The sequence below is a fragment of the Pholcus phalangioides genome, unplaced genomic scaffold (genome assembly GCF_987345545.1).
Source record: "Pholcus phalangioides strain wild (caught in Gottingen) unplaced genomic scaffold, Ppha-v1.0 ptg000029l_1, whole genome shotgun sequence".
Taxonomy (NCBI): Eukaryota; Metazoa; Arthropoda; class Arachnida; order Araneae; family Pholcidae; genus Pholcus; species Pholcus phalangioides.
Genome location: NW_028301619.1, coordinates 4,483,464 through 4,501,974, shown reverse-complemented (window position 1 = coordinate 4,501,974; position 18,511 = coordinate 4,483,464). Strand labels below are relative to the sequence as shown.

Here is an 18,511-nt window from a genome sequence, read left to right as displayed (position 1 = left end):
GTTTGATGATATATTCCAAAAAAAATGTCATTTTTTGGACGAAGATAGTTGAATTTCAAGAATTTAATGCAAAAGCAGTCCTTATAACTTTAGGAATTAAATAAGTAAGAGGGGTAAGGGGAAAAAAGAATGGCCAAGTGGGCACGGTTGCGTGTAAATTAGTAAACAACCTTTACAACAAGTCCCTCTCTTTTTGTTAGAAAATAATATCCGTCCAATATTCATTTATCGTTGAAATAGTATCAATATTCATCACATTATAAAAGCGCACTATACATCACATTTTTTTCCCCACAAGTCCATTATATAAGGAAACCCTCAACCCCTTCTCCCCAACTCTGCATATTATTCGATTATTACTCTATATTATATATATTTATTTTTCTGAAAACGAAGTTACTTCCATGAATTGTCACAGTTCCCGGGATAGTCCCTGTATTTTCTGTTTTTTTGGTTGTCCCGACTTTTTGGCGAAAGTGTCCCGGTTTTTCCCGTATTTTACACGAAGCCTACTTGAATTTTTATTCTTTATTGAAGTCAAAGATTGACATTATTTTTCAACTCATAAATTATTTTATAATAATTACAACTATAAATGAGAATATTAATCTCCCACATTTTTTTTTTGTCTCTGTGAACGGTTTTTTTTCGTGGAATTCATTTTAATCCACTGCAATTTGCAGTAATGGTTCATTTCCCGCCATTGTGATTTTTCCATAATTTCAACAATATTTGGCAACTTTGTTTGGTTTTTGCAATAATTGGCGATGTCCCGTATTTGGAGTACCAATTTCCCGTATTTCTCTCGAGGAAATATGGTCAGCCTAGGAAGGGGTAATTTCATCAGCAAAGTTGTGATCCCAATCAGGGTGACCTAGACCAGTGGTACTCAACCTTTAGATCCCTGAGGCCTGGTTTACTGTTTTTCGTGAGTGGAAGGCCCAGTCAAATGGGAAATGAATAGGGGAAAATGAAACTGCATCACTCATGGCCCGGTATTCAAGAAACACTGATCTAGACAAACTGGGGGCTCATGGTGTGCATATTTTTGGGGCTTCCTTCCCAACCAACTTGTCTATGAAAATTACCTTTCGTAGTAAAACGCAAAATGGGAATTGCCAAAAACAAAATTAAATGTTGAAAAAGCATCAAAAGTTCTGCATGAAAAAAAGTTTAGTTGATACCGTGACTTTGGCTTCGAGCCCTGGGCCAAGACATATATATATTGCCCACCACTTCAAAAATTAATTTCTTTATTGAAAATTAATAAATTAATGTGTTCTGTAGTTCCTATAATTTATTATGTAATACTATATATTTATTGATTAATTTTATTCAAAATTAGAAAAATTCTTCAACATGCCTAATAAGCACGTAATTGTGTGTGTGTGATCCGATATACCCTTTTTCTTCCAGGAAATTCCCACTTGTATATTAGGTGCAGGATCTCTTGCAACGATTTTAGAGAATATGAACATTTTTAATGGCAGTCCTGAGGAAAAAATTACATTTTATAAAACCATTAATATCGAAATAACTTTTCCCCCATTTAACAATGGCATCCAGGAAATAACTGCAGATTGTAATTTGTACAAAAAGACAGGCCTGTCTTAAGGTATGGGCCCACCCAGGAACCTCATGAGATTCTGTGCTATAATTTTCTACAGTAAATTATGTGCCTTGATGCTAAGATGGCCCTACCAATTGACTTGATGTTAGTACACATATACAGCGAGACCTTGGTATAACATCATCCAAGGCTGTAGCGTGTCTTCTCGGGCAGACATTTTCTTGAATGGCCCCTTAAAAGGGAAAAAATTATGCAAAATAAATGTACATTTGTGAGGACTCCCATTCGGCTCAGAGCCCCAGCCTAGTTACGGCCCTGACGTCATCACTTTTAATGTCTGGCCTATGTCACTGCATTGGTCCTTGCCAGCATATTACTGAAGTGGGATTACTCTATTAAGTCACCCAGCTTATGAAATAATTTTTATTTTGGGGGGGCCCCCCCAGGTCTTACTGTATGTATTAAATCCATTGTGTGACTTCCTTCGCTGATGATGGGGAGAGCAGTGCCATGTATTTTCATCCGTTCCATCCAACAAATAAAATCCTATATGTGGCATTTCAAAAAATTCATGGTGCAAAGGCTAGTGGGCTGTAAAGAAAGCCTGAAGATTGTACTGAGAGTGCTTTCTAACAAGAGACACATGTCAGATCTGGCACGATCTTGATCTCTTTATAGGTGGTCATTATATTGAAAGTTTGAAGCCTGCATTACTTTTGGTGACCACTTTTAAGCAGTTGCTGTAATAATTATTTCATGACATAACAAGTGCTACCCTTTAATGCTTCACCACTTGACTTCTGAAAAGAGGGATTAATATGCTCTAACATTTGTACCAGGAGTTTTTGAAACTCTGTATTGGTAGTAGGGTGCATCTTCAATTATAAGAAATTATAACAAAATGAATTTAACACAGAAGACAACCTTAATAAAAGGGTTTATTGTAGAAAAATAATTACATAAAAAATTTTAGTAATCTTGCATCCCAAAAATGTTGAACACCATAACAGTAGTTATAAGAATAAATAAACAGAGTAGTATAGCAGCACATTTTCAGAAACATTTATTAGCTGCTGGTCAGCAACATACACAAATTTCAAATATTCATGCAAAGATTTGAAGGCACTTATTAATTTTTATACATATATAGTTAATATCATATATAAATAAATACACAAAAAACTTTGCTTTTTTTTTAGAACAGTTTGGGGGGGAATAGTAATATACATTTCAATACATACATAAATACCATTAAACTGCCATTAAAGAAATTTCATCCAAAATATGTATATATTCATAAAATTTTCAAAAAGGAAAAAATTATGCCACTTTGGTCTAACACGCATATGTGCAACATTGTCCAACAAATTCAAATTTAATTTTGCTTAACATCATGGTATAAAATTTTAAGTATCTCGAGTTAGATTAAAGCTTTTAAAACAGGGAAATGCCTAAATTACATTTTTGTTTAAAATTGTGATCCAGTTTTTTCCTCATTTCATTGCAATACTGAATTTTTCTTCTAAAAAACTAAAATATATGTAAACTATGTCCACAAAGTATTCAATGGCACCTAAGCAGCTAAAAAAATGTACCATTTCAGATCAACAAAAATATCTTCATGAGAGAGAGAAAAAAAAGGGGAACACTAATCATCATGAACAGAACTCTTTCGTATGTATATCTATAAACTATATATTACATCTAAAAATGAAAATCATGGTTTCATAATTTTCATGGCTATGATTCAAGTCTCTTGAATACTGTATGTGAAGACAACACCCAATTCATTTTGCTATCTGAAATTTGTTCATTTTTATTGTCAACGCTTAAAAACACATCAAAAGACAGAAAAAGCATCGTTAACAATTAAAAAACTGCAGATTGGAATGGCTGAATATATAAAATACTCAAAATGCAAAACAAAATAAATTCAATAAATGTAAAAAAAATCAGTATAATTAAAAAAAAGAGCAAAATCTCACATAGTCATTGGAATGTAAGTGCTTACCAACAAAAATTGGTTCATAACTAGTGGCTCTCATTACAACTAGAATGATTTTCAAGAAAACTATTTTTACAATATACCCTGAGCCATGACAAGGAAATTGTCAAGTTCCTGCTTGACACACACATGCATGAAAAAAGGCACAAGAAATTGTCTAAATAGTATATTTGAATGCACACATTCTTTGAAAAACAATAAGTATTGCACAAATGCTATTTCATGTTAACAATAAAGTTGCGAGCAATATAAAATATCTTCCAGTTGAGTAATAAGCAACAAAGTTAAGTCTAGATGGCAATGTGATGTACCACAGTCAAAAATAACGGAATTCTCCTTTTTTACCCTGGCGTTCTCTTCTAACCCAATCTGCAGGTGCAGCTTGGGTGCTGCTTGGTGGTGAGCGAGGGGAATCTTGAGACCTAGGACTATCATCTATGTAATTGTCTTTTCCTGTTGAATTTCCCTTTAAGAAAGAAAAGAAAATTACTATATATAAATGCTAAAAAAACTGAATTAAAATTCAAAAATATTTGAAAATTGATCAATTTGTTAGCTTTTGTCATACCATGGTGATTTTGTCCATACAAGGGTTAATTGAATAGAGACCTACAATCTAGAGCTGATTTTGCAGACATGCCTTCATTCCTCCGCACTTCCTGCTCTAGATTCAAACCCAAATCTGTAAAACTGGAAGTTGGTACACTAACCATGTGGCTACAAGCTCTGCAGTAAACATATATTTAGTTCTATAGAAACTCAGTAACCTTGACTCCTTGGGATCTCAGCGAGTCCAGATTAGGGAATTTTTTCAGAGATATTATGGGTGTCATATACTTAATTTCACAACTCTTCATACCTAAAGCAGTAATATATCCCTTTTAAGCAATCTTATTCATATTTTCTTGAAAAAATTTATAGTAAAGCAAAGGTGCTCGTATAATACATACAGTATTTAAATACAGTCAAACTTGGTTAATTCGTAGCTTTCAAAAGGACAGCGAAAAAAAAAAAAATTGAATCATCCAATTCATTAATAAAGTATAACTATACTTTGACCAAAAGACAAGAACTCTCAATAATTATAAAAATGTAATTGAATGCTACCAGTTACTATGCCTGTATAAAATGTAAACAATCATGAAAACTATTTCATTTAAAATTTGTAATTTTAATTTTCTTTTTTTGGATGCTCTTAAACATTGCACTAAATCTTCAAGTGGATTTAGAGAACGAAAGATGTGATTTTCTAGCTTGAACCACATTATTTTTTCTAATATGCCTGTAGTTTCTGCAAGTGTTGGAGGAGGGACCTATATATATATATATATATATGTCATGCTTTCTTATATTCCTTTCCATCGTCTTCATAAGAGCTGCTTCACGGCGATCTTGGATCTTGAACGCGTCTGCTCGCCTGCTTCGGTGGTGTATAGCTCCTACCTAACCTGGCATTGCTACTAACCTTCATCGGTTACGTGTGCGCGTCCCCTTGTAGGGCTCCACGGTGGGCATGGTCGGTAGGGGCCGAACACATTATCTCCAAAATGGGGAAAAATCAAAATGCACCAAAACGTCAAAGAACTGCTATGAGTGAAACTATTGTCACTGATCCTGCTCCTACTGTTTTATTTTTCTTCCTGTATTGTACTGACACTGATAAACCGCTGACCAAAGTATCACCATTCTTAATAGACAAAGCTCTCTATGGCGCAATAGGCACTTTAAAATCAGTGAAGGCTCTTTGTTCAGGAGACCTTCTAATTCAAACTAACACAGCCAAACAATCCGAACTCATTCAAAAGCTCACATCTCTTGCAAACATTCCCATAACAGTCAAAATACATCCAACGTTGAATTATTCACATGGTGTCATTTCAGACACCAACTTGATTAACATGGATGAAGAACTACTAACAGAAGAGCTATCGTCTCAAGGCCCAACATCTGCCAAACATATCATGAGCCGCAAAGATGGCAACCCAGCTCCATCACGCAAAATAATCCTTACATTCTCATCGCCAACATTGCCGAAAGATATTAAGATCGGTTATTACAGCCTCAAAATCCGACCATATATACCTAACCCTGTAAGATGCTTCAACTGTCAGAAATTTTGTCACTCAAGAACGGCGTGCCGAAGTCAACCCACCTGCGCAAAATGCGGTGAGAAGGACCACATTTCGGACAACTGCACCTCAACATCATTCAAGTGTGTCAATTGCGGTGGCAATCACCCCGCATTTGACAGAAAGTGTCTGGAATGGAATGAAGAAAAAGAGATAAAGAAGATCAAGGTCCTTAATAACATCTCGTATATTGAAGCACGTCGTCGCGTAACATCTAACCAAGCCCCAATAGTTGTAAATCATACGCCAATATGACTACACCATCACTGACTACTAACAATATCACCAAATTTTCTATTACAACTCAGACCGAACCAATAGCTAACACATCTACTCAAACTTCATCCAACCAACCATGCAATAGTTGTGGCTGCTGTTGCTCCGCTGGATTCTGGAGGGAGTCCACTACCTCCGAAGAAGAAGCGGGAAAAGCAACGGCGAACACATGCAAAATATCTACTGGTACAAAACCCAAAATTAGTTCTGGAAATAAATCAAAAAAGAAACCATTTAAGACGGGGTATTCCAAAAAAGCCATACAGAGAGCTCTAAAACATCCCACCGTTGAAAATGTATCACTAATCGATGACACATCAATTGGTGACATGGACCTCGACAATCCTACAGAATCCGGTACTACTCACCGCAAGATTGACCGGAATAAATTCAAGGACCTTGAACCGTCTACTTCTATTTGAAATTGAAATTTATGGCCAACATAATTCAATGGAACATTCGTGGTCTTAGATCCAATTATGAAGATCTCAAGGCTTTGATCAATCGTTATCATCCTGTTTGCGTGGCACTCCAGGAAACTTTTACGAAGCCCTCGGAGACATGGAACATCAGGCGACATTCCCTGTTCCGTATTGATTACGATGACGGGAGTAGAGCCTGCCGCGGTGTTGCTCTGCTGGTTCCACATCATGTGCCGTTGCGCGTTTTAACGCTGCGCACGAACCTGCAAGCCATCGCGGTGGAAATTTCTACAGGCCTAAGAATTACCATCTGTTCCATTTATTTGCCACCAAATGACACCATCTTACAGAGAGATCTAGAAGATCTGATTGATCAATTACCTCCACCATTTTTTCTTCTTGGAGACTTCAATGCTCATAACATGATTTGGGGTTCTAACAGCAACACCCCTCGTGGGGAAATGGTGGAACATCTGTTAGACAATATGGACCTCGCCATCATGAATGATGGTAGCTTTACTCATTTCCATGCCCCAAACAATATTTTCACTGCAATAGATCTATCTTTATGTTCACCTTCACTCTTGCCCAACTGGTCCTGGTCGGTTGATCCGGACCTCCACGGGAGCAATAATTTTCCTCTAGTGGCTAAGTGCCTTGATCGAAGCCATAGCATACCTGAGGGCTCTCCTCGGTGGAAGCTTGTGGCCGCCCGATGGGCTGACTTCACGGTCAAGGCAGAAATCACTGAGGATATGGTTTCGCAACCCGACGTCGACCATTGTGTCGACCTTGTGACCAGTTGTATGATCTCAGCAGCCAATGAAACAATACCCAAAGTCTCCTCGAAACTTCCTAAATTTCCTAAACCTTGGTGGAACCATGAATGTAGTCTCACGATTAAAGCACAAAAGAAAGCATGGAGTAGGTTCCGGCGGTACCCTACCCATGATAATAAGTCGGCATTTTTAAAAGCAAAGGCGATAGCGAGAAGAACCAGGCGCCAGGCTCAACGCGAGTCCTGGCAAAGGTTTACAACAGGAATCAATTCATCAACTTCATCCAAAATTATTTGGGACCAGATCCGAAAAATCAATGGTCATTATCAGTCTCATCCGATCACTATTTTAAACACCAATGGCACTATCATCAGCGATGTGAGGGATATTGCAGACACCATCGCCGCTGTTTCCAGTGATGCGAACTATCCCCCATCGTTTCATCCCATTAAATCATCAGCCAAACGTACATCGTACACCTTCCGGCCTTTTACACCGGAGGGGTACAATTCATTGTTAACCCTTCATGAACTGACGACGCCCTTGCAGCGAAGTCCTGACTCAGCTGTAGGGCCCGATGCCATTCATTATTCCATGATTCTGCATCTCTCACCCGAATCACTCTCACATTTACTCATATTATTTAATCGGATCTGGGTCAGTCACTCATTTCCTGACACCTGGCGAGCAGCCATTGTTCTTGCATTCCCGAAGCCTGGCAAAAATCCTCAGCAACCTAACAGTTACAGACCTATTGCTTTGACCAGTTGTTTGTGTAAGCTCATGGAACGCATGGTCAACTATCGCCTTATGCACTACCTTGAGGTTAACAATATTTTATCTAAACATCAAAGCGGCTTTAGACGGTTCAGGTCAAAAACATGCAATATGTTACGCCTTGAGACATCAATAAGACAAGCATTCGTAAAGAGGGAGCATAGCCTATGATAGCTATATTTTTCGATATAGAAAAGGCCTACGATCGTACATGGAGGCACGGAATTCTTTCCGACCTCTATAATTGCGGCTTGCGGGGCAACCTGCCCATTTTAATTAAGAACTTTCTTGCTCGGCGCATCTTTCAGGTACGGATCGGAAGTACATTATCAGCTCCCCAAATCCAAGAACAAGGTGTACCTCAAGGTAGTATTTTAAGTGTTACACTGTTTATTTTAAGACTCAACGGGGTGTTTAACCAACTCCCGTTGTCTGTCATTGGCGCACTCTACGTGGATGATCTGTTGATATCGTATCAATCAGTGAATATGAGGTCAGCCGAGAGACAATTACAAACCGCACTCAAACAAGATCAGCAAGTGGCTCATGATAACGGCTTCTCTTTCTCCGCTGACAAAACCGTCGCTGTGCATTTTTGCTGGCGTCGTGAGCTTCATGATGACCCACAATTATTTTTAAATAATAGTCAAATACCTATTGTAGAGAATACAAAATTCCTCGGCATTACATTTGACAAGAAACTTGCATTTAAACCTCATATTTCACAGTTGAGAGCTCGTTGCATGAAGGCGATGAACCTCTTAAAGGTCATCTCTTCTACATCGTGGGGAGCTGACCGTAAGTCGCTCCTTCACGTATAAAAAGCTCTAATACGATCAAAGCTCGACTACGGTTCCATTGTATACGGGTCAGCACCTCGGAGATATCTGAGTGTGCTTGACCCAATTCATCATCTCGCTCGCCGCATTTGCTCTGGAGCTTTCCGAACTTCTCCCATGGAAAGCCTCTATGTCGAATGCAACGAGCCATCACTGACATCAAGACGCCAGCAACATTCTTCGAAATATTATTTCAAAATGAAGTCTTTACCAGATCATCCACTTCATCGTGTCATTTTTAATCCCTCATTTCATAGACTATTTGCTGCTCGCCCTTCATGTGTTCCATCTTACGGTCTTCGTATGAGGGCACTTGTGGAAGAACTACAATTAGACATCAGTCGTGTGGCCCCAGTTGCTTGGCAACTGGCACCATGGTAGCAGTCTCTGCCAGATGTCTTTCTTTCATTATCATCATACTCTAGAGTCACCACAGCAGATGTCATATATCGACAGATATTCTTTAAGCACAGGGGTAGGTATAACAGGTACTTTCCCATATATACCGACGGCTCTAAGAGCCCTGGGCATGTCGGTTGTGCCTACATCTGCTGTGAGGAGACATCTTTCAAACTTCCCGACACATTCTCTATTTATTCGGCAGAACTGTACGCAATCCTTCAGGCTCTATGTCATATACGACGCAAACGCCACCGACGATGCATTACCTATAGCGACTCTCTCAGCGCATTACAAGCACTGTGTTCCTTCACTTTTCATACCCATCCATTTATTCATGCCATTTTTCATGAATTGAATTGAATCACCTCATTCATCACGGTACCATAGTAAAATTTTACTGGGTACCAGGTCATGTTGGAATACCGGGCAATGAAAAAGCAGACAATGCAGCTCGAACAACAACTAACATCGATAATAGCCTTTTGGTTCCTGCCAGTGACCACTTCTCAATCCTCAGAGAAGTGATGCATCGCCGCTGGCAGGATCACTGGAACAATCAAATTAATAACAAACTACATTCTATCAAGCCCACTATCGACCATTGGCGTTCAAGCTGCAGAGCTAACCGAAAGGAGGAAGTTCTGCTTGCCCGGTTACGCATAGGACACAGTCGCCTTACACAATCATATTTGTTATTACGAGAGAGTCAACCAGAGTGCCCTCATTGTCAAAGTCCATTGACCATTGCTCATGCTTTTACTTGTTCACATCATCGCCATCATTTTACGACTACTTTTGGTCAGAATCATCTTTCAATTCGCGATATTATGTCTGACAATTGCCATGCATCTCGCATTTTTAAATTCATCAAAGCCATTGGTTTTTATGACAAATTATAGTTTTTACAATTCATGTCATTGCTTCACGTTTTATGCATACTTTTACCTTTTGACATGAAAAGAACAATTCTTGTATTGATTTTATATGGACATTTGTTCTGGCGCAGCTTGACCTAGATGGTCCTTGCGCCAAAAAAATCAAAAATCCAATCCAATCTAAGAGATTTAATGTGACTTTATTCTCTAATTCTTCACCAGTGTCTGTATCTGTAAGTCAAATCACAGTTTCCCCCTAGTGTATAAACAAGTGTTGGTTGGACATGGCAAAAATGTTGCTAAGCTGCATGGATATTCTAAAATAAGCAAAAAAATAACGTTAGACAGACGTGTATCTCCAACACATTTTGCTACACAAATTGGCTGGGATTTCAGCACTCCAGCTTTTAAACATTTTGTCTGTGTAGAGATTGCCTCTTTCACACACAAACTTTCATATTATCCTGAGTAGAGGCATTTGCATCTGCTCTTGGCAGGTGTTAATGAAGTCATTCAAGAACTGGTAAAACTCCAGCTGTCCATGGAAAGACAAAAGTTGGTGTGTGGAACTGGTAAAGAAAACACTGCTTTTTACTACTGCTTAGAGCCACAACAAAACAGTTTAGATTTTGTTGATTGTAATTTTTTTCAATGTCGGCTACATGTTATATTCCGGAAAAGGTGGAAAGATGTCCAGTAAACCATGAAATAAAGAAAGGGATGCCAAAAATTTAGCCAGAAATTCTGAAAAAAGAAACATTTTGCAAATGGCACATCTGAATTAAACTTCGAATAACCCAGAACATGAGGGGAAAAAAATCAAACTAAACAGGAAATTTTACCATTAAATTCAATAGGAAATTAAAGGGGAATTCCTAAAATTTGAAATATCCAAAAATTCAAATTAACCAAGTTTGAATTAGCCAAATTCACTTGTAGTTATATAATTTTGAAGCAATCATTAAATTAATTTGAGGCTCACAACGTTTAATGCCAATAAAGTTTTTCAATGTGTTGTTTTATTTATGGTATCCGACTACGTTGAATTTCTAAAATTCAAATTATCCAAAAATTTGAGTTTACCAAATTTGAATCCGACAAGTTCACCTGTATAAGAAATATTGTTTTAATCTATAACTTTTCATTTACACACATTCTTTTTACATGTAGACTGTTTTACTTTTTTTTCTCAGATTTCATAAAAAGTCATAATTTTTGCATAGTTACAACATCACAATATTCGAGACCACTAAAGAAACAAAGCCACTAATTAAGTGAAAGTCTGTCTCTTTATCACTTTTTTTTTGTCTTTACCATTTTCTGAATCAATCTCTTCTTAATTTAAAACCATGCCATGAATTTCATGATCCATTAATTTGGTAACTGATTGGCTCATCACTTTCAATGCCCACAATTTCTTCAATATCCTCATATTCGTAATTGAACTTATTTAGATGCATTCCAATAAATTAGAAATTTTGATAATCATAGCAGATTGTGTATACTTAGTTAATGATGCCCAAGTCGATAAACACAAACTTCCAGGTGTTGCTTGTCTTCAACGAGTCAAGTTGTAGGACATATAGTGTAACAGCAAATATAGTTTCTGAAACAAAAACTTCCCAAGTTTACAAAAGTACCAAAACTAAATTGACCTATTTGACTTAATCTTACATGTTCTCACCATCATTGACAAACTCAACATGCTTTGTGCCCAGATGTGTACTTCGGTAGCAAATTCAGAACAATGTTTTGAGAATTTATTATTTACCATCAAGAATTGTAATATAAAACAGCAAAATAGATTTTGGGTGGGAAAAAGTCTCTAAAAAGCTTGAGTTGAGAGAAAAAAGTCAGCCAAAAGTGTTCCCATTATGAATCAAAGTTCCTACTGTAGAACAAAAAATAATAGACAAACTAAAAATAGACATTTTCAGTTGATAATTTTTTATGCTAGCTTTTAACTAATGGTGGGACCACCCTAATGAATTGGTTTAGTGCATTATGAGAAAAGTATAGTCTCAACCAGCATTCATTCCACTTAGAAGTAAGGGGGAATGATTAAAAAGAGACAACATTTGCTTAAAAAGTTTAGATGTGAAAAGGGGTTTTCTTCTGAAGAAAAAAAAATTAATGCGTCAAAATATTTATTATTTTATACATTTCTTTAAAGAAAAATTTAATATTCACACTAAAAGTATATAGGAGCAACAAATAATTAATTTTTTAGTACAATTTACGTGGCAGACCAAAAATGTAACTCGTATTAATTAATGAATTTAAAAATGGAATTGGCAATTTTAAAAAGAAGATGTTACAGTTACTCAGACCTCTATTGATGCATTAAATCTAATTCATAAGCATATTAGATTATTGTCAAAGTGAAGCAACTTGTCTTGATTTCCGTTCATTATCACCAGCTGCCAGTGACTAAGACACATCTAAGATAACTGTTACCAATTGATGTGTTCTGCATGGCTCGTAATGAATAGAAAAAATGCTCCAGTTTCATCCTCAAAAAGATCTTTTTGTGTTCTCCTAAAGTGATCCTTCCACTTTTCTGGGGCTTAGTTCGTCTTGGATTGGAGTATGCCATCAGGTTTTGGAGACCATACTTACAGAGGGACATTGACTTGGTTGAGGGGGTGCAGGGAAGAGCCACACATGTTCTTGATGGCACATGGGGGTTAAGCTATGAAGAGAGACTTGATTTTTAAAAATTGTTTACATTGGAAGAGCTTATATGTCTGGGGATATGATAGAAGTGTTTACAATTTTCAATGGGATGGATAAGATGGACCATGAGTTATTAATACATCATCAATCAACTGCTTCAGCAAGGGGACACCAGTATCGATTGGTACAGGACAATTCTAGGTTCTGGTGTTGCAGGGAGTTTTCTCTAATAGGGTTGTGAATAAATGAGAAAGCTTACCTTCGGAGGTCGTGAATTCTAACACAATTGACACGTTTAAAAAGAAATACGATAAACACTGTGGGATGAAAATCGAGAAGCTATACATACTTAGATGAGACAACCATAATTGTTTATATGAGCAGTATATTTATATTTTATCATAATTATTGGTTTTTATTGCTCTTATTGGGTTGCTGTATTTTTGATTTAGTTTTGATATAAATATTTGACATCAACATTTTTTATGGGCATCTTTATTCAGCCACTTCATTGGGCATTTTATCTGTTGTGGCCTTGTATTTATACAGTGAAATCTCACTACAATGATACTCTATATAAAGCGATAAATCCCTCTACAACAATGTTTTTCCTTGGTCTGCACAGTATCATTGAGATTTCATTGTATTTGTCCAGTACTAGTCCACACAAAGGTTCTGATCAATGGTCTGATTGCGGGCATTGATAATGCAATCAAAGCAAATCATTGACAAAGCATTTGTTATTTGAGGAGTTAGATCAGGGGTGCACAACCTCCGACCAAATGTGGCCCACAAAGGAGTTCTATCCAGCTCCCAAAAGATTTATTTATTCATTTATTTATACAATATTGTTTGGCCAAGGCCTATACAAGAGAATACGGTGATAGGATTTGACATAGGAGATGATTGATGCTACATACAAAATCAGAAATTGAAGCACAATCTATAGTATTTGATAGAAGATTGTTCCAATCAATAATTGTTCGGGGGAAACTAAATTTGAAGCAATCTGTGTATGCAAGGAAAGTTTTCAATTTTTGAGAGCTATTGAGTCTATTGGAAAAATTTGAAGATTTTATTAAAATATGGGACGTATCGATGTTAAAATAGCCATGGATAATTTTAAAAAGTAGGGTTAGATGAGCGATATATCTGCAAGAGGTAGGATATTAAGTTGCCGTTTGAGTTGTGTGATGGAAACAGAGGAAGACCAGCAGTTTAAAATAAAGTGGGTAGATTTATTTTGGATAGATTCTAACTTATCTATATTGGTTTGTGTATGAGGGTCCTAAATTTCACAGGCATAGGAGAGGACAAAAAGGATAAAAGTTTGGAAGCATAGATGTGGCAGGTGGAATATTTAAGGTTATGACGAAGGGAAAAAGTTTTTGGAGGCATTTTTGAAATATATAATCCGCGTGGAGGTTCCAACAGAAGTCGACAGAATTATCACACCCAGGTATTCGTAATGGGAAACCTCTGTGATTATAGAATTATTAATTCAGTAAGGGAATTCAAGGGGAGATCTTTTGTGGGTAAGTTTCATGAAGACTGTTTTAGAGATGTTTAGGGGTAGTTGCCAAGACGAGCACCATTCAGATATACTCTTAAGGTTGTGCTGGAAAGAATCTTGGTCAGATCTACTGTAAATTGTTTGATAAACAACGTAATCATCAGCAAAAAGCCTGATGGAGCAATTGATTGATATTGGTAGGTCATTAATAGAAATTAGAAATAATAAAGGGGAGAGGACTGATCCTTGAGGCGTGCCAGACTTGACTCATAGGTATGGCCATTGAAACAGACAAACTGACTGCGATCAACAAGGAAGGCTTCCACCCATTTATTATGGAGCACCCTGTCAAATGCTTTAGAAAAAGCCAATTATATAATATCAGTTTGTAGGTTGTTGTCGATACTATTTGATAAGTCGTGAATGAAAAGGACTAATTGGGTGTAAACAGATAATGATGGTCTAAAGACATGTTGGTTAGGAAATAAAGAAGTTAATTGAGTCAAGGTGTAAACGTATTTCCTTGACAACTATGTGCACAAAAAGCTTGCAGCAGGTGGGGGTGATTGCGATTGGTCTAAAATTTAGGGGATTAGAGAGTGAACCTGATTTATGAATAGGTATTATTTTATTAATTTTCTAGTTAGAGGGCAAGCAAGAGATGTTGAAAAGATGATTAAAAGATAGTTAGAAATTTCATATGCACAAAATTTGAGATCCCATCGGTGCCAGTGGAGTGTGGTTTAAATTTTTTTAATAGATTCAAAAAAGGCCATCTTTAGAGTAAGAAAAAATTTTCATAAAAAGAATTCAATCCACAGAACACAATAAATACATTAGTCTGCGGGTCTATGAACAGTAATCATCTTGCATATGTGGCCCGCAAACAAAAAAGGTTGCACACACTTGAGTGAGATGGTTTCATTGATTCTGTACACAATATTGTTTACAATGATCTAAATTACTGGAGAGTGTATCAATGGATAACTTTCATGCTTACTGAACAAGAAATGTGGAAGATTCTCAGTTTGCAGAATTTAATGTGCTACAAAAATGGTAAAGAATCCCTATAACACATATATTGGCATTAGACAAAACATGGTGTCCCTAATTTTAGCTAGAATGAACCCCCTCCTGTCAGTATGCAATGAAAACAATGATTTGAGACTGTAAATGACACAATTAAGAATTAGTAAATTTTCAAGTAAGATCACAGTTTTTCACAGTTTAACACATTGTAGAGAGGAAACAGGGAAAAACCTTGACAGAATTAATCCCTTCCCCCAAAACCAACAAGATTCCTGCCTCAATGCTATAGAAGATCTTTTTAGAAAAAAAAGTATACTTTAATGCTGAATAATATTTACTCTTTCAATTTGATTGTGCTTCACCCTTTCTTTGTTCTTTATTTAATATCCAGAAATCTCAAAAAGGTTCAATTTGAACATGCCTTATATTTTTCCACAGTAAATGTAGAAAGATCATAATTTGTACATATGTAATTGAGCTTTATATTTCATATTTAAGATATCAACTTATACTAGAGAAATTTTTACCAGATGGAGTACTTTGTAAGTGAATAGGAAATGTTCACACCTGAGATCTGATTGTTTCTAAGAAGTTACAGCATTTGATTTTGAATTATTAAAAGTATTAAAAATACTCACAGTGCTGTAATAACTTTCTCTGCTGCTGCGAGTTGCATATATTGGATTATTGAATACATCATCATCAGCTGGCGGATAAGGAGAAACTATTGTATGAGGAACATGAGCAATCTGACCTCTCATATTCCTAGCTTTCCACCACTTGCGACTGTCATCAAGAATCTAAATCAAATAGTGAAACACTAGTCTTTAATTCAAAATGACATTTAACTAAATAAACATCACATGAACATAAATTATTGAAATTATTGTGTTAAATTAAAGTTAACACATTGTTGACAGGAAACAGAGAAAGACTTCTAATTTCTCATTCACAGAACACAATAAATGCAGTTAGAGCATGATTTACTCCTCCATCGTTTGTTATAACCGAATTACAATGCAATAGGGGTAGATAAAAATGGATTGTATCAATTCAACAAAATACTAAAGGCCATACAATGTTGGTCACAATGTACACAAATCCAGTGTATCTAGGTTTTACAATAGAATACTTCTGAAAATATGGCTGGAACTGAGGACCAATCCATTTCACAGCATACTGTACACAGTGTTTTTTTTGTTTTTTTTTGCTAAAAAATTAAACATTTCTTTTTTGGTGGTATAGTTAATTTATAACTTAATACACAAGGAATATATATTTAAAAAGAAATACATATTAGAGCAACTAATCCATTCTAAGTTGTGGTGTCGCAGGGAATTTTCCTCTAATAGGGTTGTTAATAAATAGAATAGCTTACCCCTCGGGGTAGTTAATTCTAACACAATTGACACGTTTAAAAAGAAATACGATACACATGTTGGGGTAAATCGAGAAGCTATTCATTCTTAGAATAAAACCCCCATAAATATATTTTATGGGCATTGTATAATATTTTATCATGTATATATTATATATATAGTTTTAAATCTTTATAATTGCATTTTTAATTGGGTTGCTGTATTTTAGAAATATATGACATCCATATTTATTATGGGCATCTTTTTCTCAGCCATATCATTGGGCATTTTACTTGTTGCAGCCTTGCATTTGAATTTATATATAGAGGAATTTGAAAATGAACCACACAAATCCTATATTTATTATTTTAGGCATGTATTTCTTTTATCGATATTTAATGTTGCATTTATGTTTTTAATGGAAAATACCGAGAAAATCATAATAACACAGGTGCAACAGAGGAAGAAAACACAGCCAAATAGAAGGCACAGATACACAGATGGTGTTTCCTGATAATTCCGTTATCTTCACCTGGACTGTTTCTGCTTAATTTCTTCAAAAATGAAAAGTCTGAAAAAACCTTTTCAACCAATTCTTTTACATACAAGGAATTTATTATTGAGAAGTCTTTCAATAGTAAAGTACCCCATTGTGTAATTTAAACTCCTGCAGCTCCCCGGTACATTGTTAAAAGCAACATGTAGAGTGATATCATTATTGTCTTGGGCAATGTTCTCCTTTAGGGAAAAATAGGAGATTTCTATAAAAAAAGTCAGGATGGTCTAAAATAGTGATGGGCCAAATGTGGCCTGCTTAGAAGTGAAAATTTGAAAAAAAGAGTAGGAAAAATAGGAACACCATTGACAAAAAATGGGAAAGAAATAGGAGGGAAAAACTGAATTCCCAAATTATCGTGGCATTTAAAAATGTTGTGCCATTGAGATTCACACCTTATATATTTTAATTATAGTATTATTTACTGATATTTTAAGAAACTCAAGTTCTAACGAATTTAAATATCTTTCATTTCCACAGAATGTGGGATTAAAAACAATGTAAATAGAGAAAAACTCAAAAGAAATTAATCAAATTTCTACTGTTACTTTAATAGGTCCAATTAATGATCGCCATCCATTTTTCCTCGTGCTTTTCAGAGAAAGAAAAACCCTGTCTAAGTGCCATAGAAATGTAGCACATGCATGTTTAACCCATTGTCCACAGTTCAACATTCTTTAAGTGTGCTGCGGCACATTCAGGTGACCTACAGAAAATTTACAGATCAGTGCAGCACAGTTTCAGAGTACTCAATTGACCCAGAAATATTTACAGGTCAGCTTTAGTGACCCACGACACATTTCAAAATCAATGAAATGACTCACACTTTACTGAATGTTGAACACCCTTGATGTAACACCTCCTGGAATTACACTACATCCGAAGGATACAACGATTAGAATGACCTGCATATGTTCATGAATGTCTGGTTTTTTTCCAAAGACACACATTTTCTTACAACACACATGCTAACCTGTGGCCCTTGGAGTTATCTCATGTGGTCCAGGACAAATAACAAAACCACACAAGTGGCCCATGAACGATCATCAAATCATTCAAGTGGGGCACATTTCCAGCTTATTTCAGTGGCTTGCGGCACATTTCCAGATATAAGCTGCAAACAGCATATATCCAGCTCACCTAAGTGACCTCAAGCACATTTCCAGATCACTTGAGCGACCAGCGGCAAACTCCCAGTTCACTTAAGTGGCACGTAGTTCAGTTGCAGATTACTTTAAGTGGCTGGAGGCACATTTGATCATTTGAGTGGCCCTCTGCACGCTTCGATACATTAGCACTTTAAGT

The 18,511-nt window shown here is 36.3% G+C and overlaps 1 protein-coding gene across 1 annotated transcript in view; it reads right to left on the bottom strand.

Moving 5' to 3' along the window:
- Positions 1 to 2,490: 2,490 nt before the first annotated feature.
- The window catches only part of LOC149067596 (epidermal growth factor receptor kinase substrate 8-like), a 94,522-nt gene continuing 78,501 nt past the window's right edge, over positions 2,491 to 18,511 (bottom strand). Inside the window, exons 16-17 of the mRNA XM_089252426.1 lie at positions 15,931 to 16,092; positions 2,491 to 4,041 (exon numbers count right to left, since the gene is read on the bottom strand). Of these exons, the coding sequence (XP_089108552.1) occupies positions 3,892 to 4,041; positions 15,931 to 16,092 (312 nt within the window). The 3' untranslated portion in view covers positions 2,491 to 3,891. The remainder of the gene's footprint in view (positions 4,042 to 15,930; positions 16,093 to 18,511) is intronic.